The 24,112-nt window shown below is 34.6% G+C and overlaps 1 protein-coding gene across 4 annotated transcripts in view; it reads left to right on the top strand.

Annotated features, from left to right (window-relative positions):
• The window catches only part of NIPBL (NIPBL cohesin loading factor), a 147,955-nt gene that overhangs the window by 107,132 nt on the left and 16,711 nt on the right, over positions 1-24,112 (top strand). For all 4 annotated transcript variants that reach the window (XR_007630401.1, XR_007630402.1, XM_050328330.1 and 1 more), the window contains exons 11-33: positions 1,987-2,184; positions 2,369-2,440; positions 2,526-2,615; positions 3,591-3,694; positions 5,115-5,201; positions 6,820-7,051; positions 7,716-7,867; positions 8,680-8,760; positions 9,813-9,913; positions 11,053-11,191; positions 11,403-11,485; positions 12,470-12,602; positions 13,481-13,624; positions 15,921-16,010; positions 16,252-16,466; positions 16,570-16,672; positions 17,412-17,510; positions 17,609-17,755; positions 18,439-18,573; positions 19,726-19,824; positions 21,345-21,398; positions 22,871-22,979; positions 23,552-23,688. Coding sequence is in view for 2 of the 4 variants with exons in the window: in XM_050328330.1 (XP_050184287.1) it covers positions 1,987-2,184; positions 2,369-2,440; positions 2,526-2,615; positions 3,591-3,694; positions 5,115-5,201; positions 6,820-7,051; positions 7,716-7,867; positions 8,680-8,760; positions 9,813-9,913; positions 11,053-11,191; positions 11,403-11,485; positions 12,470-12,602; positions 13,481-13,624; positions 15,921-16,010; positions 16,252-16,466; positions 16,570-16,672; positions 17,412-17,510; positions 17,609-17,755; positions 18,439-18,573; positions 19,726-19,824; positions 21,345-21,398; positions 22,871-22,979; positions 23,552-23,688 (2,804 nt within the window). In the remaining 2 variants the exon portion in view is untranslated. The remainder of the gene's footprint in view (positions 1-1,986; positions 2,185-2,368; positions 2,441-2,525; positions 2,616-3,590; positions 3,695-5,114; positions 5,202-6,819; positions 7,052-7,715; positions 7,868-8,679; positions 8,761-9,812; positions 9,914-11,052; positions 11,192-11,402; positions 11,486-12,469; positions 12,603-13,480; positions 13,625-15,920; positions 16,011-16,251; positions 16,467-16,569; positions 16,673-17,411; positions 17,511-17,608; positions 17,756-18,438; positions 18,574-19,725; positions 19,825-21,344; positions 21,399-22,870; positions 22,980-23,551; positions 23,689-24,112) is intronic.

Here is a 24,112-nt window from a genome sequence, read left to right as displayed (position 1 = left end):
TAAATGTTTACTCTCCCATAAACATTTACTCTAGGTATTACAAAATGGTTTGGGTTGGAAGTGGCCTTAAAGATCATCTAATCCTAACCCCCCTGCCATGGGCAGGGATGCCACACTAGACCAGGTTGCTCAAGGGTCTTTCCAGCCTTGACACTTCCAGTGATGGAGCATCCACAACTCCTCTAGGCAACCTGTGCCAGTGCCTTCACCACCCTCACACTAAAAATTTCTTCCTACCATTTAATCTTAACTTACTCTCTTGAAGTTTAAACATTTAACCCCTTGTTGTATCACTTCATGTGCATGAAGTGGACATGTCCCCAGAACCTTTTCTTCTCCAGGCTGCAGAACCCCAGCTCTCAACCAGTCTTCACAGCAGAGATGCTCCAGCCCCAGGATCATCTTTATGGCCGTTTTCATGGACCCGCTCCAATAGATCCATGTCCTCCTTATGTTGGGGGCCCTAGAGTGATCCAGTGGGGTCTCACAAGAGCAGAGTAGAGGGGCAAGGTCACCTCCTTTGAACTGCTGGCCACTGGTTTGGATGCAGCCCAGGATGCAGCTGGCCTTTTGAGGTGTAAATGCACTTTATTAGCCTATGTCCAACTTTTCATTCAGCTTTTCAGAGCTGCCATCAATCTATTTTCTACCCAGCCTGTGTTTGTACTTGGGATTGCCCTGACTGATATTCAGGACCTTGCACTTGGCTTTGTTGAACTTCACAAGGATCGCACAGCCCCACCTCCGAAACCTGTCCGGTCCCTCTGGGTGGCATCCCTTCCCTCCAGCGTGTTGACTGCACCACACAGCTTAGTGTCACCAGCAAACCTGCTGAAGGTGCCTTCTGTGCCACTGTCCATGTCACCAACAAAGATTTAAACAGTGCTGGCCCTGAGGAACACCATTTGTCACTGGTCTCCACCTGGATGCTGAGCCATTGACCGCAACTCTTGGAGTGTGACCATCCAGCCAATTTCCTACCCACAGAGTGGTCCAAGATGGCCCTACATTACTTCCATCACAGTTAACTCTCTCAACCATTTCAACAGTGGTGGTAGCTCCAGCAGCAAGAACATGACTCTGCTTCTCCAGAAGGAAGTCTGATCCAGAAGCAGCACAGCTCTAAACCTGAACTGAGTTATTACCTTAAATTACTTGGACCACCTCTGTGCAAGAGTTTTGTATTACATATTTGTATTACATAGAGGGAGTCCTCTAGGGTCCATTGCAGAGTTATCGTCTCAGAGTGGGGAGAGGTTCATTATTTCCACTGAATAGCTGTATAGAATATTTATCCCAGCTTCTTCAACGTTCACTTTTACTGGGCTTTTTGGTCCTTCCTGAAAAGTAGTTACAATAACCTTCTGTGGAATTGTGACTCCAGTTTTCTCCTTTACATGAATTTCCTGCAATGTATACAAGACAAAATTTTAATTGTTTGGCAAAACAGAATATCTTAAAGGAAATATATTGCAAAGTCTTATTGGTACCTGGTATGTCAGATGGGCAAAGCAATCACTGACTTGGAACACGAACATCCAGAAAGAGTCAGAGTTTTGATAACGAATGTTCTCTCGTAAAAGGATGAAACTTATTTTGGTTTGTTCCACTTCCCTTACTTTGGTTAAAAGGACAGATGCCCTGTATATTTTATTTTATTTTATGTTTTCTAGTGTCTTTGCCAGCTTCATTGGAAAAAAAAAGTTAGAATAATCCAAAGCAGAATTACATTTAGTAGTTTTAGAGTGTTTGCTTGATTTACTGAGCTACTATACAAGAGTGTTTTAACTTGCAAATCATAGAATCATTTAGGTTGGAAAAGACCTTTAAGGCTATGAAGTCCAACACTACAACTAATGCTGCCAGGTCCACCATTAAACCATGTCCCTAAGCAACACATCTACACATCCAAGAAATGTTTAAAAATGTTCAATTTTGAGCTATTGAAAGTTTTGTACTTAAAATGAAAACACATTTCATTTCTAGCTTCTCGTAAAAGACACAAAAAGGATAGAGATGAAGCTTGGGAGTATGAAGAACATGACAGAAGAAGTTCTGGTGACCACAGGAGGAGTGGTCACTACCATGAAGGAAGGAGGATTTCTGGCAGTGGTCGTTACCGTAATCGCAGTCCCGATGACTCTGATATGGATGATTATTCTTCTCCCCCTAGCCTCAGTGAGGGTAACTGATCACTTAAAAAAATTAATTTTATTCCATAATACTAGCACATTTTTAATGGATATCTTAAACATTTAAAAATAAACATAATTACATGCCGTATTGAATACAATTGTAAGAAATTTAAAGAATCCTTTATTTAATTTTTTGAGAAAGTATTTGCCTCACTCTTCTTTCTCTTAATTAGTGGCTAGAAAAATGAAGAAAAAAGAAAAACAAAAGAAGAGGAAAGCTTATGAACCTAAACTTACACCTGAAGGTAATTGTAGAAGATTTCTTTTCCACAATTCGTAGTTTCTGCTTTGTATTTAAAATAATTATTTATTAATTTCTTTTTTCAACAGAAATGATGGATTCTTCAACATTCAAAAGGTTTACTGCTTCAATAGAGAATATTTTGGAAAATCTGGAAGACATGGATTTTACAGCTTTTGGTAATAACGTCAGAAATTTTCAAAATGCTTTCTCCAATTAGAAACACAAGAAGCATAAAAAATTGTATCTAAATACTTGAGGCTACTTCTTGGTGATTTAATTACATGCCCCTTGTTAGGGTATACTGGATTTATATGGCTTCCACCTGGAGTGCTGGCCTTTACCTTTCAAATTTCAACAGCAGAGAAATTTGACCCAAAAGATTTTGGTTATTCAATTCAGGCAGCAGAGTCCTTTGGCATTTATAGCTGAGATATGGAATCACCATGTGTTCCTTATCAATTTCAGTGGAAAAACAGCCTACTTTGCATAAGTGTCTGAGGAAGTAGTCCACGTTGACGAGGGTGACTTTCTATTGTAATGGATAATGGAGTGTTCATTAGGTTTTTTTTCTACCATCTTTGACACAGGATTAGAACAAGGAGAGGGACATAGTAAATAAATCACTATAGTTTTTAAAACCATAGTGTATGCAACCTTGGATTTAAAAGTGAAGTCATTGCATCTTTCTGTGTCTGGCAACGTGATTCTTTTCTAAGGGTAAATACAGTTGGAAGAGAGTGTATCTCAAGGTGTTTAATTTCATATGGTTTTCCTCTGTTACTCTTGCCCAGATTTAAACTTCAGGGCTACAATAGTTTTATATTTGTTTTACTGAATTGAGAGTGGTGGCACAAGAGCTGCAATAAATGAGTTTTGCTATATTAAAAATTTTTGGTGCCTCTTGTTAGGCTCTTAAAGGATGTTTCAGTACCAGTCATATTTAATGACTAGTCATTGTTTCAACACAACCAGAAGTTGTATTTATTGTTAGATGCTAACTATTTGGAACCATTAGATACTGCCTATGTGGACAATCAGTTCTTTTTCTTCAGCTGGCTTTTTCATATTGGATGTACAATACTGTTTCCCTTAAAGTTTAATTAGAAATATGATTGCTAATTTTATACCTTTTTTTTTTTTTCCTTTAAAAGGTGATGATGATGAGATTCCACAGGAATTGCTACTGGGAAAACATCAGCTTAATGAGTTGGGTAGCGAATCTGCAAAAATCAAGGCAATGGGGATTATGGACAAGGTACATCTTCATAGTCTACCTTTTTTTTGAACTAAAATGCTGATTAACATGCCACCCTCTTCGGGTTTTCTTGGGGTATGCACACCTGAAGAACACTTGAGCTTCGTCTCACTTAGCTGAAGTGCTTAAAAAGTTACCACATCCTAACTATTACTCTTTCTGAAGCTGAGACACTTTTGTTGGAAGGTCCATTTGAAAGGTCCTCCTCTGTGTCAGTGTTGACTATATACCAATATGTAATACATGTGCCTGAGCAGTGAAATCTAAAACAATTAACCTGCTTTCACAAAAGCACATCAACCTCTAGGCTTTGCTCCTTACAGCTGTTTTTGAGCAACCACAGTAAAGCAGAACCTGCTGGCAAAGTAAAAAAATCCACCTTTTCTGATATATGTCATCAGTGCAATGTAGATGTATGGTGTCCAACCAGCAACAGAGTTGCATTCTTCCTTCATCTCTCCAAGAGTCACTCTGTGTGCCTGAGTCTCTTTGCCATACTCTTCCCCCATCAGTTAAGGGGACTTTCATTGCTTCAAACTTGTTGAAGTCATACCTCTAGAAACAGTGTTCTTGAATTCTTTTATCTTCCTGGGACTCATGACTTTGGACAGTTTTATGTTAAACTCTTTGCCTGCTCCCACTTACTATAATAGTCACTCTGGACTATTCCAAACTTCTTTAAACTTTAGATATTCTTTCTGGACTTTCTTTCAATCTCCCTGCCTTTCTTTATAGTATATTAGTGGCATGAGTTTTTCTCTTTCCTAACAGTTCTCACCCATAACCTCTACTCTGTATTTTTCACACACACATAAATACATACATACATATATAAATAAAATCAGGATTTTGTTGCTTCCAAAGGTGAGTAGTAGTATCTAGATGAGAGAAACTGGCTCTCCTTGAGTTTAGCATATTCTGCAAATTATTTAATCATAATTCTACAGAAGGTCAGTGAGTTTGAGTTACTTTTTTCAACATGCTACTTATTTTAAGTTAACATTAAGAATACGTTTCCTTTTTATTAGCACTCAAGTATCAGGTAATTTATATCTGCTTGCTCATGCAGTATGCATTTTCTCCTAATAAAGCTCCATATGGTCAGTTAGAATTCATAGTTCATACTTGGATTTGATAGGCTTCTAGAAAGAAAATTGTATACAACATGTATACAATATTAATGACAATTTAAAAATCTATTTCCATGGATTTTGCTGGTTGAAAATGCAGTTTAATTGCAATCCTAGAATATATTTTACATATTGGAGTTTTAGTATCAGCATTCTCCTTATGTCAAATTGCTTACAGTTTAAGTGATTCATGTTATAAATGTTTGCTGTCATGCCTTGGTATTCTTTTCAGCAATTTGGAAGCCTTTATGTTCCTGCAGTTGTTTGACATGTTTCTTTTCTTGTTTTAGCTCTCAACAGATAAAACAGTGAAAGTCCTGAATATTTTGGAGAAGAACATTCAAGATGGATCAAAGCTTTCTACTTTACTTAACCATGTGAGCTTCAAATTACATAATTTCACAACATTATGTAGAGTTTTCATCACTTGAGTCCTATTTAGTGATAGGTTTAAATACTACATATAATGTATGAAAGGGATATCTGATATAACATACATGTTTGCCAAATTTTAATATTTGAAGTAAAATTTAATTAATGATATTTTTTCAGTACTAAATATGTTTTACTGATAACTTACAGGTGTATTGGGAGCAACTGAATTTTCTTTTTTTTTTCATTTTAGATATTATAGTTTCATCCTGAAGCATTCATGGTGATTCTGGTGTAACTTGCACCTTTGGACATTTCTTTGTTATGTGTCCATAAAATCCCCTACATAATGAAGGAAGTACTGTAGTGTTCATATGGATCGTATCTTTCTCCTGAGCATTAAGGAGGAAGTGTTTTGTTTAAATCTGTTCTGACACTGCAAAGTTACAGTTGTTAATGTAAATCAAATTAACAGGAAGGTTAATATTTTAGTTTGTGGGGGGGTCTCGTAAAACTATTAAAAATTATTCCAATCCTTGTGGCAAAGAAAGCCTCTGCTAAGGAGTAAGCTTACTACTTTTAGAGTGTAGCGAAGATATCTCACCTCCATGTTAATAATGTTTTTCAGAGGCAAAGGATGCTATAATATTCTTTTCATTTTCAAGATTACTTGGGAAACAAAATTAACTTGAGGGTTTTTTAAGGGCTTGATTGTGTAAGGAGCAACTTAACCCCACTATGTGAGAAATTTGCAGGGACCTCCTGATTTGCAGATTTCTGTTTATTTTACAATTATGTATAGCATGTATATTATGAACTGTGATATTGGCTTAGATTCTTGTACTGCAAAAGGAAAAAGTTGTTATGGTTTCACCAACCTCTTATTTTTACAAGGAAAGCCAACAGTGTTAACTGTGGCATCATGCAGGCAGTAAAGACTTTTTCTTTGGAAGCTCTATCTATACTAGAGAAGCTGTGAGAAATTCTGCCTGTTTTTGCTATAATGTTACTATGATATTTAAGTAGGGCTGGATGGTCACAATTAATCTCATTATGTTTGCTTTTATACCTTTTACAAACACAGTAATACAGAGATTCTGTAGCCTGTGTTAAATCTGAATCGATGTATTTGATGTGTTTTAAACCCATTGATAATAGATGGGTTGTCCTGTGAAGCAGAGAAAGTAGTGTACTTCCAGATTTCATGTGACTTGTGACAGTCTTTTTGTGTAAGAATTCCCTCTAGTGGCGAAAATTAGATTGATCAAAGCAGCAACTGGTGTCACTGAAGAGAGCACCAGATGAATGAATTTAGATTTTGCTTAACGTACTGGTCTTAAATAGAGGATGTGGCAATCTTCCCTTATAATGCTTCTGAGTGAGACACAGAAAGCTTTCTGTGTTCTAGCAGAAGCATAGAGTGAGATGTTGAAGACCTGTAACTTAGGGAGATGTTCCAAACATGTTGCTAGTAAAACAAGCATTACTTGATTTTTAAAATAAACTATTTTTGTATCAGAAAGGAAATACAATATTTTACATGAGTGTATGTTAAGTTTTGCTTGGTAAGAGTAAAAATTTGACCTCTTGTTCACACTCTTCTGTTTTTCTTTACTGTTACAGAATAATGACACTGAAGATGAGGAGAGATTATGGAGAGACCTTATTATGGAAAGAGTGACAAAATCTGCTGATGCTTGTCTTACTGCTATCAATATTATGACATCACCAAATATGCCTAAAGCTGTATATATTGAGGATGTAATAGAAAGAGTTATTCAGTACACAAAATTTCATTTGCAGAACACTCTCTATCCTCAGTATGATCCTGTGTATAGAGTGGATCCTCATGGTGGTTAGTATGCTAACAAATCTTCCCATGTTAAAAGCTGTGAAAACTTAATCTACTGTATGAGGATGTAAATTATATGACTTCCTGGAATAAGATTGTAACTTTTATACTGATAGTTCTTCCATACCAAATACAGCATCCTGAATTAATGCATTATGTTAGATTGAGAATGATGAAATGTAGAATTAAAAAAAGTGAAATGTGCCATCTGAAGAACTTAGTCATATAGCATCTTGAGTTAGTGCAGTAATGGCAATGTAACCAAATTATTGAAAGTATTCAGAATTTTGACGATGAGCTTTTGTGTTATTACATGTAGGAATAAATCATTTCATAGTTATAATCTTCATGTATATAATGATTTATTTCAAGGAAAACTATTTAGCTTCTAGCCTTTTGTTGCCATGTTCATACCTATAGATGAATGTGTCCAATTTCAAGAACCTTTCTAAAAATCTCAGATCCAGAACTTGGAACCTATATAATAATTAATATTATGTGAAATTCTTGCTTTCCACTTGATGCTATTAAGTAATTTTTTAAATTGCTTTTACAAAGCTGTATTCATGCAGTTGTTTTGGGGACACTTTTTGAGGACAATCATCTTTCTAGTATTTGCTCTTTGAAGCATTGAAAACATTAATGAATATATTTTTTTGTTCTCTAGGTGGTGTTTTAAGTTCAAAAGCAAAACGTGCCAAGTGTTCCACCCACAAGCAAAGAGTTATCGTGATGTTGTACAACAAAGTTTGTGACATTGTCAGCAGCTTGTCAGAGTTACTTGAGATACAGCTCCTTACTGATACAACTATTCTTCAGGTAGGTTTTATCAGAAAAATTTCTGTCCAGGAATGTTAGGTTAACGTTGCTCATCCTAGAGCAAATGTAAAGTATGATTGTCTCAGTGATGTGAAGTTTGAAATCAGTATGAGCTTTTGAATTCTTAATATCAGAGTGACTAGTTTGTTGTGTATTAGGTAATCTGCAGAGGAGCATTTAAATTATGAATCTTGTGACATCTCTTGTACACTTAAGAAAAGTTTAACCTGATTGTATTTGGAGTCATAGAATAATTTATGTTGGAAAAGACCCTTAAGAACATGAAGTCTAACCATAAACCCAACACTGCCAAGTGCACCACTCAAACATGTCGTAAACATCACATCTTCACATCTTTCAAATACTTCCACATCTTTCAAATACTTCCACTGCTTCTCTGGGAAGCAGTTCCCAGAAGGGTTCTTGAAAACCCTTTCATGAATCATTTTTTCCTAATATCCATTCTAATCCTTCCCTGTTGCAAGTTGAGGCCATTTCCTCTCATCCTGTCACTTGTTACGTGGGAGAAGAAGCTGACACCCACCTGGCAACAACCTCCCTTCTGGTGGTTGTAGAGATGGATAAAGTCTCCAGTGAGCTTCTTTTTCTCCAGGCTGAAAAATCCCAGTTCCTTCAGCTGCTCGTCATTAGACCTATGCCCTAATGTAATTTAATATCTTTATTTGCAAATAACATGGAGTAATGCGTCTTGTTCAATGCTTATCCTGCTGAATGAATAAACTGCTTGTGAAGCTGGATAAATACCTGTTTGTTGGTCAGATACAGTTACAGTAACTTCTTTCCATTGATAGGTATCATCCATGGGAATAACACCCTTCTTTGTAGAAAATGTCAGTGAACTTCAGTTATGTGCCATCAAATTAGTGACTGCAGTAAGTATTTTTTAATTTGTGCATTCATGCTCCTGTGCTTCTGAGAGTTATTTGGTCATTTACATAGGCCATATTTTCTCTCCAGTAGAGAACTGAAGTGTAGAATTAAATTTATTCTTGCATGTTTTTACAGTTTGATATCATAATATAGAAACAGTATTATATCTACCAGAGATGCTCCTATTTGCAGAGAACTCTATAGGAAGAAATACCCTAATTAAACAAGGTGTTTCTTGAGTTTGGCTGTTATTTAAAATGCAAACACAAACTCTTTCATCTTACCTGTCATTTTTTTCATCGTAAGAAATCTTAGCTATGTGGTTTTCCTTATTTCCTATGAAAAAATTTGAACTTACACAGTGAAATAAGGTATAGAACTAGTATGATATTTCTATGAAATAGAATAAATTCTTTTCCTCAGAAGAGTTGGATATGTAAAAAATGCACAGGACAGGTAAATATTATTTCAGGAAAAATGCAGTAGAACACAGATGTGCTTGTTCAAGTTGGAGCTTTCCGTATTGCTAAGGGATATATACTCCAGTATCCTGCCTGGACAAAAGAGAGACAAACTCAACAGTCCTGACCCTGTAAAAGAAAGAACATGTCACAACAGACAAACATTACAGCTTAGGATATGAAGTAAAACTGTTTTCTCAGCTGTGCTCTACAATCCACATGTGTTCATGTATTTGTTACCACAGCTTTTCTCTGTACTGAGAGAAAGAAATATTAAATACAAAAGCTTAGTATGACAGTGTTTGACTGTCTTGTAGTGTATGACACTATCAACAGCAATTTTTAAAACAGAAGGTGTTTTCAAGACCTATTACACATTTATGTTATTTGAACATTTAAAAAAATCTATATTTGAAATAGTTTTGATTGTTGCATAAATACAATGTTTTATAAAAAATTAAATAATTGACTATTGGAAAACAATTAATTAAAAATAAGGTATGCATTAATTGTAATTTTTAACCATTTCTTTAACAAGTGGTATGTTATGTAACAATAAATAATTTTGTAAAAATCTTGTAACTGTTAAATAGGTGTTCTCCCGGTATGAAAAACACAGACAGCTAATTCTAGAAGAAATTTTCACTTCCCTTGCGAGACTACCAACTAGCAAGAGGAGTTTGAGAAACTTCAGGTAATTTCTGACATAAATTAATAACTTGTAAACTGTAGCATTTACAGTTTATAGATGTAGGAGTTTAGGCTTCAGTAATAACTACATTAAAAATCTACGTCTCCACAAGCTGCACTTTTTGCAGGTAGAGATTTCAAAGAAAGAATTATTTGACAAATTTCTTGTAATAATCACTGTTTCTTATGCTATCACTTTAGTACCTACTTACAAAAATAATTGAAATCTCTTATTATTTTTCTCAGCTAAGAATGTGAGTGAGTGTAATATCAGTGTGCATTCAGAGTTTTTTCTGTTGGACAATTTTTTGGTTTTGTTTGCATGGAGTTACATAATTTCTTTGTTTCTAAAGCTTAATAGGAAAATACTGGATGAATTTTTTTGAGGACACACTCAGTACACCCTTTCCAGGACAGGAGTCAATCTCATTTCAATATCATCTCATATGTCAGGGATTATCATCTTTTCATATTATGAAGGGTAACAATAGGTGGTGTTAATGTAGGTATGGGCAGTAAACACTATACTATTTCTTAGGTTATGTCATGGGAGAAACGTGGATTGTATTCATAGTCTTCTTACCAACTTAAGACACACTTACAGAATCTTGCATGCTGAAGTTTATAATCTGCTCTGCTACCACAGATTACCATAGGTGTAACTTGTAAAAGTCAATCCAGGTCATGGTCATTATTTCCTCTTGTTTAAAAGATCTGCATATTTCACATACATTAAAAACCTATAGAAATAATAAATCATTATTGCCATACTTTGAAGTATTTTGTTGTGTTGTGTTGGAAGAGGACATGGCATTATACATAATAAGCTTATTATTAAGTGTTTTACCATGTAGGTGTTTGGTTTATTAAACATTCAACTGATGAACTTCACAGATTCTCTAATAGCCCATCTGGGTGCTGTTTCCATTCACCTCTTCTGCCCAAGAACAATACTTACTGGTTTTTTTAGTCCAAACGTTACACTGCATAAGAAATAATCAAATAACTAGATAAATATCTAGAATACAGATTTCCAACTGTGGTTATAATTTTTGAAAGATACTATTAAAGACCAAACATTTTTGTTGTGTTTTGTCCTTTTTACTTACTTTTACTGTTAATGCTGTTTTTTCTTATTAACAGGTTAAACAGCAGTGACACTGATGGAGAGCCTATGTATATTCAGATGGTAACAGCACTAGTTCTGCAACTTATTCAATGTGTGGTGCACTTACCATCAGCAGAAAAAGATTCTAATTCAGAGGAGGAATCAAACAAGAAAGTAAGATATTTTTTAAAAGTCATCTTTGTGTGTTTGTTTGCAGAAGTGACTTACGTGTGTAGGTATAACATTTTATGATATTTTATTACAGTACTGTAGTAAACGTAATTTTATGTTTGCTGTAATTTTCTGGTGCATGAAAAATACTGATCTGAAAATCATAGTTCTGTGTACGCTAAAATAATAGAAAAATTTATTTTTTTATCTTTAGGTGGATCAAGATGTGCTTATTACTAACTCTTATGAAACAGCCATGAGAACAGCACAAAACTTCCTTTCTATTTTCCTTAAGAAGTAAGTACTCTTGCATTCTTTAGCGTATTGATGAAACCAGCTCCAGATGAAGTCAGTCATACTTCAAGACAAACCTGACCACTGCACAGTGATAAATACCTACACATAGATTTATTTATAACATTATACTTTATAGATGCTTATGAGTTTCATGTCTAGTCAAAAGTATATGTGGAACAGAAATTCTGCAGAGTGTAGAATTCTTTAACATTCAAGTTTGACAGTTAGTGTAGGATTCCTTTATTAGAGGTCTGTTACTTAAATGAGGCCTGGAAAAGAAGGCTGAGTTAATATATATATATATGTCATGAAACCATGTTGATTCAATTATCAGATATAAAAAACTTAAAAATTACTTTCGTTTAGCTGAAGTTAGCAATGTCAATAGCTCAAAAGGGAAAAAAACCCCATACCTGAATAACCAAAGGATTTCAAAGAAGAGGTCATTAGGTTTTTATTGTATTAATTTCTACACCTAAAGCCAAAAAGCTATTTAATAAGCCATCAGCAATCTCTCTGCATGATTCTGATGTTGTTAAACTTATGGATGCCACATATAAGTTTAAAATTATCAGGTGTCTGATTTTTACTTTTTAATCTGATTTGTTAAATTTTTAATCTGATTTTTAATTTTTTTTTTTTTTTTACATTCTGATTGTAACCTTTGTGAAGCATAATAGTGAGATGTCTTAGCACTATCAGATAAATCAAACTAAGCTTAAGGAATATAAACACACCACCTCTCAACTATCCTACTCCAGCTTAAGCTTTACAGTTCTACTTACTTTGCCTATCCAAGTCAATGCAGACTTTATTGCAAAGCTAAAAATAAAAAAAATCTTGGCAACAAAATTCTGTTATCACGAATTGGCTGTTTTACCTGTAATGCAACATGAAGTGATAGCTGTTTAAGCTGTTTCTCTGTAAATTAATAAAACAAACATTCTGCTAGTTCTGTTACAAAATGCATTTTATTTTAAATAGGTGTGGCAGTAAACAAGGGGAAGAAGATTACAGGCCACTGTTTGAGAACTTCATTCAAGATCTTCTTTCAACAGTCAACAAACCAGAATGGCCAGCTGCAGAGTTGCTACTTAGCTTATTAGGAAGGCTATTGGTAAGGGGTTCTTGTTTCTAACTGTATGAATTTATTTTATATTACAGTGAAGACTTGTTTGTTTCAGTTGAAACTACTACAAGAATGCTTTCTGATCATTGACACACAGGCAGCATGTAAGGATTTTCTAGAGTGTATTACTACTATGTAATGCATAAATAATAAAATTTTGGTTAGAGGATCGTTCATATGAAACATCTTAAAAATCGTATGTATACAGTTTCTCATGGAAGTCCAGTTCCACTATTCCATTACATTTTCAACACAAAGAAATGCCGTTACATAACATCTAATAAGTGCACATATTAGTTTGGAGTAAAGTCAGACTAATAGCTGTAATTATTCCTATTAAATGTTTTCTCTGGACTGTTCCTTCATCATAGAACCAGAAAGCAACTAAGTGGTTTGTTTTCTTACAATTACAGCTTTTGCTTATGTTATTTTACAGAATGGGAATTTGCTTTTCATTATTACAGTGTAATTAACTCAGTAATTTGAGCTGTTTCTTGGAAAAATATTTCATGGTCTTGTTCCTGGGAAAATGTAGCTTTATATTTGTGTGAATAATGAAGTAGCAGCATTATGGTGCTTAAGATCTCTACTACTGAAGATGATCCGCTGTTCTAGTTGTCCATTTTATTTAATGAAAATATATATTTTAAAGAACAGTAACGGGCATATTTGGAGAGAGAGAGGGAGACCCAGTAAAGAAGCGTTAATGTAAAGTAATTAATGTATCTGTGACATAATAGTAAGCTACATACATGCAATATGGAAGTCAGGTGAAAATTTTAAAAAGGTGAAGCAGTCTCTTGTGAGAAGAACCTCAGTTACATAAATAAAGATTTGTTTTTAACAATTTATTCTGCTTTTCTTAGGTTCACCAATTTAGTAATAAATCAACAGAAATGGCATTAAGAGTTGCATCACTTGACTATCTTGGAACTGTAGCTGCAAGACTAAGGAAAGATGCAGTCACTAGCAAAATGGATCAAGGATCTATAGCCAGAATCCTCAAACAGGTGTGTGAGACATCCCATAACAGCTGGATTGAGATCTGTCTATTTAAATACATGAAAATTATACTTGAAAAATTGACATTATGGAGAATCAGTCTTCATTCACTGTTCAAGTTTCTGAATCAAATATACTCTATTTATTAGTATCACATTTGTTAGCTTGTGTCTTCCTTGCACCATCTCTGTAGCGATCCTATGAATTGGTTTGTTACAGTGGGTAAGCCAGTTTGCCAGTTTTCTTGTGGCAATAGAGAGAAAATAATGGAGCAACAGTTGTACTCTATCTTAGGAGACCTTAAAAATTCATATGTTACTGCATTTGCAATTGCAAAGTGGTAGCAGTACATAATATAATGAGAAAATCTCATGTCCTATGTGTCCTTTTAAAAATTGTGCTTTTCTTACGGACACTATTAATTTCTTTTTGAACTGCTAACTGTTCTCAGCATTTCCCTTTTAGTTACCTGAAAAGACTTCAGATCTTTATTACTTGCACTTTATAGTGACCATTAGATTAATTTTTCTGCACTTTACAGGCATTCAGTTACAGAATAAAAAATCATCTACTCGTTTATGAGGTTGATACTTCCCATAACTTTTGTCAATTAGAATATTCTACAATGTCTAGTGTCAAATCTTTATGTCCATGGCTTAATATAATTTATGCTTCTATTTACTAAGGGGTTATAATTGTCCACTGTTGACAGCAATTCTGACAGTTTTACATTTTACTTAGGGAGGAAGTATTTCAGAAAAATCCTTTTCTCTTTCCTTTATCCAGAAGTTATAATATTATTGACAGATATTCTAGAAAGATACATAACTGAACATTGACCTGCATTTTTCTATTTGGTTTAGGCTTTTTACAGGATCTAGGTGTTGGCATCTGCAAAAAATAATATTACTGTGGGCAATTGAATGCTAGAAACATTTTTTTCAGTTACTCAGGAAACTTAACATTGGTAATGGTAGACAATCCCATCCGTGTTGGAAGGTGTGTGGTACAGTACTATCAATCAGGGCAGAGTGTTGTGTTATTTATAAATTTTATTTAACAGAAGAACAATACATACATGACAGCTGAGTTTCACTTTGTTGTTCAAATGGCAAGAAAATAAGAACATCCATTGGTAGCTGCTGTCATCAGAAACTTAGATTATTATTTTCATTCAGAAGTGAACTTACACCTCCAAAGGTTTTTCTTTCCTGCTAAGTTGAGTACTTAGACTCTCTTGGATATTTTCTTCTATGCTCTATCATTACCAGGATATTCCTTAATGATTGATAAATGCATATTGCAGTCCATGCTGTGGTTTGGACTCCTTATTTATAGAATTAGTTTTAGGGGGAAATTTGTTCTGTTTTGACATTTTTAAACAGTAGATTTTTTTTTTTTAGAAATCTGTCATAAATAGTCAAGTTCATTTTAACACTTGTGCATACTTTTCATTAGTTTATCTCTTGATGCAGTGAAATTCTGGGCTTGTTAACTATACCACTCTTCCCTTGCTGATATTTGCAAGCTGTATTATACGCTGTATTTGTGTCGAGATTCTCAGTCAGTGCTGATAATTCAGAAATTAAAGTGGTTATAAGTTACAAGATTCATTGCTGAAGAGAAAAATTTTTTTGTAGCTGAAGAATTTTAAACCAGAAATTATTTTTCTGCTTTCATAAGGATTATTGAATGTGCTTTGTTACAGACTTTTTCTCGGGTTTTTTATTTGTTTGAAAATAGTTAGACAGTTAAGCATCAAGCAACCCTTGTATGCAGCCAGTTTTCCACAGAATTTCAACTTGGTCAAAGGCCAGAACTTCTACTCACAATTTGCACATATATTAGAGTGCTAAATATATATACCTAAATATCTGTAAACTTATAGTAGTCTTATGTGAATTGTAGACATGCTTTTTGAACTCTTGAATTCATTCATTTTTGGGAGAAAAAACAATAACTTTCACTGCTGTAACTTCAGCAACTGCAAGGCTCAAAGTGTTTCAGTATAATATTGAGGAAATAAAGGTGGTTTATGGATTTGACCTTTCTTCCTCTGTGACAGGGTCCTCACACAAGATCATAGAACAAAAATTAATTAAATCAGTCAGTGTGTTTTAAAATCAGTCTTACTCTGCTCTTAATATTTTTTAGAATTTAGAACTAATTGGTTAAAATTATTAATGTTCTGCAATTATGCAAACAACTGACTTCAGTGTATTTATGTGTGGACATGCAGATTTTCAGATGATAAATACAACTATGCAATATTCTGGTTTATAACTACCTTTTTACTTCTAACAGGTTTCAGGAGGAGAAGACGAAATTCAACAGCTGCAAAAGGCTTTGCTAGATTATCTGGATGAGAACACAGAAATTGATGCATCATTAGTGGTAAATTTCAGCTTTCTGTTGTCAGGCATATATAAAAATAATTTCAATAATGTGTATTGGATAAAATGATTTTTGATTATATGTATTTTCATTTCAATTAAATTGTCACCCTAACATATACTGTTAATTGTGTTTTCTAAAATAAATGCATTAGATTCCCTTAACCTCATTATAAGTCTGTTAATTTTCTTTTTCTTTATCTGTTGGTTTTGTTTTCTGTGTGTTTGCTATATTCCTACAGTTTTCTCGGAAGTTTTATGTAGCTCAGTGGTTCCGTGATACAACTATGGAGACAGAAAAAGCAATTAAATCTCAGAAGGATGAGGATTCATCTGAAGGAACTCATCATGCAAAAGATGTTGAGACCACAGGACAAATTATGCATAGAGCAGAAAGTCGCAAAAAGTTTCTTCGCAGCATCATTAAAACTGCTCCATCTCAATTCAGTACATTAAAGTATGTTTCAGTACCCCTTACTTGTTTATTAGCCATGCATTTGATGTTTTAAATGATTTTTTTGTATAAACATGTCCTAATTAACACACGGAATTTGTTGCAGGATGAATTCTGACACTGTGGACTATGAGGATGCATGTTTGATTGTTCGCTACTTGGCCTCTATGAGGCCGTTTGCCCAGAGCTTCGATATTTATTTGACACAGGTAAATCCTGCTGGAAGTCGTAGTACAGTAAAATACAATTGGCTTCTGATTCCAAACCCTTTTTTGGTAATGTGCCATATCTTTTTATTGTTGAGCAGAGGTATTTAACAGGCCACAAAAACACAATGTATTCTCAGATTCTATACTGTTTTCATAAGTGATTATGCTTCTTTTTCTGGCATTCATTTTGTATGTCATAATGTACACACATTAATTTATTTGCCTATGTATGTGCATGGCAGAATCATTATATGTACACTGTAATAGGATCATTTCAAAACAATGACATAGTTTTCACAGCTTCTGTAAGATACACGCTTATTTGATAGGATTAATTCATGAAACTGAGTGTAATCTGATTTTCAGATACAAACCAGATTGTCCGGTAGCTCGCAGTGCGTGTTGCTGTCACTGTGGAAGCTGCTGTTTGACGAGTGTCATTTCTTTGCTTTTTATGGGAGAAGAGCAAAGCAGAATTTGAAATTAAGAAACTTATGACCCATTTTAGGGAAGAGCAAATCCTAGTAAATATCCATGTCTAGTTTTCAGTGCCATGAAACAACACTAGCATGTACCCTTTTACTCCCTGAAAAAATAAATTCAGGTTTTAGTTTTTACTTTTTATTATGTGATTATTTTAGTTACATTGTTTGTATGTTATTCTGGTGCATTTTTGTTGTTAATCAATGCTTGCTACCTTCCCAAAACAAATGAATCTTTGTTTTTGTTCTCCTACTAGATTCTGCGTGTACTTGGTGAAAATGCAATTGCTGTCCGAACAAAAGCCATGAAGTGTTTGTCTGAAGTTGTTGCTGTAGACCCCAGTATTCTAGCCAGGGTAAAAAGATTAAATATCCCTCATGCACATGTGTTCTTCTGTTGCAAAATAAGTCTTTGTTTCTTACTCTGAATCTTTGTTTCACTTGTTTATTTCAGCTGGATATGCAGCGAGGAGTTCATGGGCGGCTCATGGATAACTCCACCAGTGTACGAGAAGCAGCAGTGGAGCTGCTTGGCCGATTTGTGCTCTGTCGCCCTCAGCTTGCTGAGCAGTATTATGACATGCTGATTGAAAGGATATTGGTACGGTGACTTGTGGTATTTATGATAAAATAAGTGGCGTATGTTAATTTAACTGTAGGATAGCACTAGCTCTTAGCATCCGTGTCAGGATTTTAGTCAAGTACTACTCATTTGCTAGTTAGATGATATAAGTTTGTGAAGGGTTTTGGAGCTAAGTAGGTCATGTACGTACTATACTGCATAAAGCAATTCAACCTGATATTCAGATTCAACAGATCCTGAGTACGAAGTGAAAATCTTCCTCTATCTCCTTAGATGAAGCCTAGTAAAAAGGAAAAGACTGCTTGCATGTATCTTATCCATAAGCTTTATCCAACGGCTTAAAGTATTACCATCCAGATCTATAAGGAGTCTTGTGTGTTCCAATAGAGTAGATAAAGCATCATCACATCTGGCTTGTAAGCTCTTGAATTAAGAAGTGGAGTTATACATTTTCAACGTCATGAGCTCTTAGATGGGAGGGTATAAATGGAGGAAGTGTTTCAGAATTCTGGGAACTCAGCCAGAACCTTTAGGACAAGTTATGCTGGGCTTTTGTATAAATGAACTCCAGAATATTTTAGTTACTTTTTCTAAATAAATTTTGCAAGTCAGATTGGGTGATCATCCAATATTAATTTGAATAATACATAAATTAATATTTCTGATTTGTTTTCAAGAGTGTAATTATTTTCTCTTCACAGGATACTGGTATCAGTGTCAGAAAAAGAGTCATAAAGATACTTAGGGATATCTGCATTGAACAACCAACGTTCCCCAAAATTACAGAAATGTGTGTGAAAATGATTCGGAGAGTCAATGATGAGGAAGGCATTAAGGTAGAATGAAACATATCCTTCAGAATTTAATTATTGTTATCTTAGTGTTTCCATATTTTGACCAAAAAAGAGTATTACATTGCTCCTTTGTAATATTTATGACTTTTAGGAATTTTTGAGAGCCGATGTTTTAGTATATTTTGCATAGAACATTGTAAAGTATTAAACTATGTTAATTTCATATTAATTCTGAAAGTTCAATGTATCAATCATATTCCCCCTGAAATGTTACTTATGTGTTTAAACTCTACACTTTGTGCAATGTATATACAGAGGGGCGCAAACCTAAGATAATGAGTTAAATCATAAGCCTGATTATGATTATTTTGTTGGCAAAATAATTTTTAAATTTTTGGGTAATTAGGAACAAACCTGTAATAATCTTGTATCACACTTTCAGTAGGATTTGAAATCTGCAACTTTAAAGCTGCAGCGGATATTTTTACCACTTGAGATACGTTAATGCCGAGTGGCTTTCTGAGAGGACTCTTAATCAACCAGCAGATGAACATCTAGATCCAAGGTGCCTCTGGGAAGGATGACCTTACTCTCTCTCATTCTTCCATTTAGCTTTCTTACAACATAAGAAAAAAGGAGGCATTATCTTCAATGCATTTTTTACATTTCCATGAATGAAGAGTAATTTTGGAATAATTTTATTCGCTTTCATTCAGTTCTATTTTGTTGTCCATTCAAAAATGTTGGAAGGAAATATACTTCCTGTGTTTGGGTAGAGAGACTTGGCCTCTCTGTCTTTCCTGCCTTGTCACAACAGTTTAGAAAACTAAAGGAATCTACCACTGCTGCTGCAGTTCTGCTGTAGAAATTATAGTTCTTTGTTCACTTGTCAGCTTCTCAGGGTCGTGTGTTTTCCTGAGGAATGCAAATTAATGCAGGAAGATGGTAACTCCATTTTCTCTAGCATCAGTTTCCATTGATTCATTTTGCTGAAGTTTGTGTAGAAGTCAGTATAACTGCTGTAATAGCAGGTCCAGGTCTATCTCAGATAACGTTTCCTTCGAGAGTCTCGCTTAGGTGTCATAGTCCCTTATGAAATGGCATGGACCATCAACGAATCTATTGTATGGATCATTAGAAATAAGACTTGTGTAATGATTTATTTATTTCTGCTAATATTTTCTCTTCCTGCAGAAATTAGTAAATGAGACATTCCAGAAGCTCTGGTTTACTCCAACTCCACACCACGACAAAGAAGCAATGACAAGAAAAATACTAAACATCACTGATGTGGTATGTTGAACAAATTTAAACTATGTGGAAAATTCAATTATGTTTTTAGACTCTTTGGAGTATTATCTGTATTTTTTTGGAATAATTTGTCAGGTGGTTTTCTTTTTATCACCTGGCAGGAAATGTATGCAAATATTATTTATCTGATTGAACAAGTTGTAGGAAACTTTAAATGCTCACTTAATAGGCTGGCAATGATAACTGTGACCACACTGTGTTCAAATTGCATAAAATACTTGTTCAGTTAAAACATTATGCAGGAATTGCTAGAAGGAGACTATAGTTAAGCTTGTTAAGTTGTCTCTTAAAATAAAATTTTCCTCAAACAATTGATAATGTATCAATTGGGTTAATAGGTTAGTAAAAGGTTAATAAGCTGTTTTAATGAATACAGAGTCATGTTCTTAGAAAGACTGAGTAAGAATTAGTGTCTGCATAGTCATATCTTACTTTTTAGAAGTGGCAAATTAAAAGGCTCCAAAATAAATGTCTACGAAATGAAAATGCTTTAATTTGTAGTGAAAATGTGTTGTATAAAACCACTGTGCTGAAAAGGTGTTTTAATATCAATTATACAAAGATGTAAATATCAAATAAAAGTACTCACTTCATCACTTACAATTATAGGTTTAAATTTCATTCTACTTTACAGTATATTTACAAAATTATGGTCTAGTGTGCATTTTTTCCAGTCTGAAAAGTAAGGCAATATGACTTCAGCTAAATTCTCAGTTCTCCTGCCAGTTCTAGTTTGAAGCACTTGTGTGCTGTTTCTGATATATGATACCAGTGAAGGCTTGGTTTGTTCAGATAAAAATACATATATATATATATATATATCTTTATGGGTATATGTGCGTGTCTGTGTGTGTGTATATATCTACATATACTTCTCTCTGGTGACCTGTGACAGAACCTGGGGGAGTGGTGTGAAGTTCTGTCAGGGGAGGTTTAGGTTAGATATTAGGAAAAGGTTTGCCACCCGGAGGGTGGTTGGGCACTGGAACAGGTTCCTCAGGAAAGTGGTGACAGCACCAAACCTGACAGAGTTCAAGAAGCATTTGGACAACGCTGTCATATACATGGTGGGATTGTTGGGGTATCCTGTGCAGGGCCAGGAGTAGGACTCAATGATCCTTGTTCGTCCCTTCCAACTCAAGAGATTCTGTGGTGTACATGCATGCCTGTTTTCATGCATGTTTTCAATGTGTCAGGCTTGTATTTGTGCTTAAATCTGTGCAAAATGTTTTACAAAACATAAATTTGTTTTGCATTTAGAGCCAGCAATCTCCAGTAAAATGTGTAGGCTTTATATTGCATGAAATATCAATTCTGTAGTCACTTAAATGGTGAGAACTGTTTTTCAAGTGGAGAAGATAGCTTCTTATCTCCTTTGTTCTGAATGCATATGAAAATATATCTATGCATGTTTACTGGTCTTTGAGATGACATCTGTATTGAAGTAATTTTTCCTCATATACCTTTTTTATTAACCAGTTTATTCTCAAAAATGCTTCTAGGTTGCAGCTTGTAGAGATACAGGGTATGATTGGTTTGAACAGCTTCTTCAAAATGTAAGTAATGAATTTTGAATGTGTGGTATAATTGTTTGAATTTTAACATTTCTTTTGGTACTAAAGTACATAGAAATGGGACTCCAAGAGCAATCCTTTACAAACTGTCATATTCAATTCCTACCCTTTAAACATCTGACCTTTTTCTTTTCTATGGTCATTGGTGTAGTTTTCTTTACCTCTGACATTAGTTTCTGTCTTTTCATATAATTTCTTTTAAAAATACTTCACTTCTTAATTTTGGAGGGGTTCTGTTTGTTTTTAATTTCATTGTCGCTTTGATAATGAGTGACAACACGTAGTCACAGCTAAGATACTTAATTCTGAAATGAGGCATCTAGGGTAATGTAGATTTTTTTTAAATGGTAAATAAGAATATTTTCACATGCAGTGTATTTGCTACAGGAGCCCCTGGTGGTCCAGTGGTAAAGGCGCGGCGCTATCACCGCCGAGACCCGGGTTCGATTCCCGGTCAGGGCCACTCCCGGGCAGGTGGGGCTCGTTAGCCCTTAAAGGCAACCCACCTACGTCCTAAGGACCTCGCTGCCACCGTCCAAGCTCGCTTGGCCCCGGCAGATGAACCTTAGGATTAAAGGGTGGGCTCAGTTCCGCGCACACTGTGTCTCACCTAAAAAATCCAATGCGCAGGCTGGAAGGTGTAAAAGACCTTTCCCGGATCTTCGCTCGCGAAGACGGGCCGTTATTTTTATATGTATTTGCTACACAGTTTATGAAAGCAATTAATCGTTATAGTAAAAATTACTTCTGCATTATATTTCACTTATATCTAATACAGAAATTTCTAAGCATTGAGGTTGCTTTTTTATATCTCTTAACCTGTTTGGTCATTCTCTACATCTTGTAAGCACTGGTTAATTTTCAAGCAAAAAAATCCCTTTGAGTTCACCCTAGCCTGGAGTGTCATGAAAATAGGTAACCAAGTAAATCAGAACCTCTTCATTAAGAGTCTCTTCTCTGAAGAAAAGACTATAGTATGTTCTTAATCCTTTTTAGATATTAAAAGGATGTTCATGGACAGTACCCAAAGTCATATGGAAGAAGGCTAAACAGTTTTGATAAAACTGTGTTAGATCCTCATTTGATATTTTAGCTTAGTGTCTAAAACAACATTTGTTTTGAATTTGCTCTTTATTTCTATAAGCATTTTAAAAGCCTTCTAACTCCTATTAATTTCTGCAATATTCCACTAAATGTAAGGTCAGCTTTCATCCCAATGCAAAAAACAGTAGAACTTCTGTGGATTATTATTGCAGTTAGTTCTTCGTTACTTATCTTTGATTTTGATTTGATTTTTTTCTTCCCACATTTTTTTCTTCAACGTATGGAGAATTAAATATTTTTGTAGTCTAAAATCCTTGTGTATCTGTAGTAGTTGTTACAAAACCAGCATGTATCCTGTGCAAATAAATGCAGCCTTAATACTAAACCATTTTCTGTTTCACCTGATACAGCTGTTGAAGTCAGAAGAGGATGCCTCATATAAACCTGTGAAGAAAGCCTGTACTCAACTCGTTGACAATTTGGTTGAGCACATTCTTAAATATGAAGAATCTTTATCAGGTAAGAAATTTGCTAAAGTCCTTTGAATTTTATATGATACTGTAACAATTGTTGAAAGCATTATTGCAAAAGGTTACTGTTAAAGAATTCCTGTTACAAAACTGATGGTAATAAATTATTGTATTTAAGTTCATTATGAACTTTTGAGCAGTGTATAATAGCAAAGCTTCCCTAATTTTCTCTAGCTAACCACAAGAACAGAACTACTTTTAAAATAACTTGTTCAAACTTTTAGATCACTAAAACCAAAACAAATGTGGCAAGTTTTATTTGCATTAATATGTTCTACTGTTGTAATAGGAATCATTGACTGGGCTAGTCTTCTGTGTACAGTAACTAGTTTAAAAACTAGTGATGTCTTTGAAGCAATTTTGCTTCTTTTTTCAAGTATTTTGTGGTCACATGCAAATGTTAACACATAATGTTCTCATCTCTAATAAGAATATTGTGATTTGATCTTGAAAGAGATGCAATGAAAGAAATATTCAAACAATGCTTAGGCCATATGTTTTTTCATTGATTAAACAGTACTTGGACTTAATATCATTTTTGTGTTTTTTGATCTTTTGCAGATTCTGACAACAAAGGTGTGAATTCTGGTCGATTAGTTGCTTGCATAACCACTTTGTTCTTATTCAGTAAAATAAGGCCCCAGCTAATGGTCAAACATGCCATGACGATGCAACCATACCTGACCACTAAATGTAGTGTAAGTAGAGAAAATCCGTCTTTCTTTTTCCCTAGATAATTGAGCATGAAAACAGCTGTCTTGTATACTTGATGCAATTGAAGGTAGGAAAAGAACAATTAAAATTGTGGGTTTACTTTGTGGGTATCATAGCTTCGAAAGTTACTAGGTCCTTTTGAAGATTTCTGTAGCTTCTAAGATGTTCTTCCTCACCTTCTACCCCCACATTTTACAGCCAAATGAAACTGAAACCTATGCCACCTCTTTCCCAGTTTTTCTCCTGTTATAAAATAATTTCTTAAAATTGTTCTGGTTTATAGTCACAGTTTTAAAAGTAATTAATATTTAACACATGAGTCTTAAGACTAGGGATAGGGTTCCATAAGATACAGTGATCTAATATATAGCAAATATATGAGAAGGAAAATGTCTTGATCCATCCTCT

This window comes from Myiozetetes cayanensis, unplaced genomic scaffold (assembly GCF_022539395.1).
Source record: "Myiozetetes cayanensis isolate MyiCay16 unplaced genomic scaffold, myiCay2020 scf4, whole genome shotgun sequence".
In the NCBI taxonomy this organism is placed as follows: Eukaryota; Metazoa; Chordata; class Aves; order Passeriformes; family Tyrannidae; genus Myiozetetes; species Myiozetetes cayanensis.
This window is presented reverse-complemented; position numbering and strand designations above follow the sequence as displayed.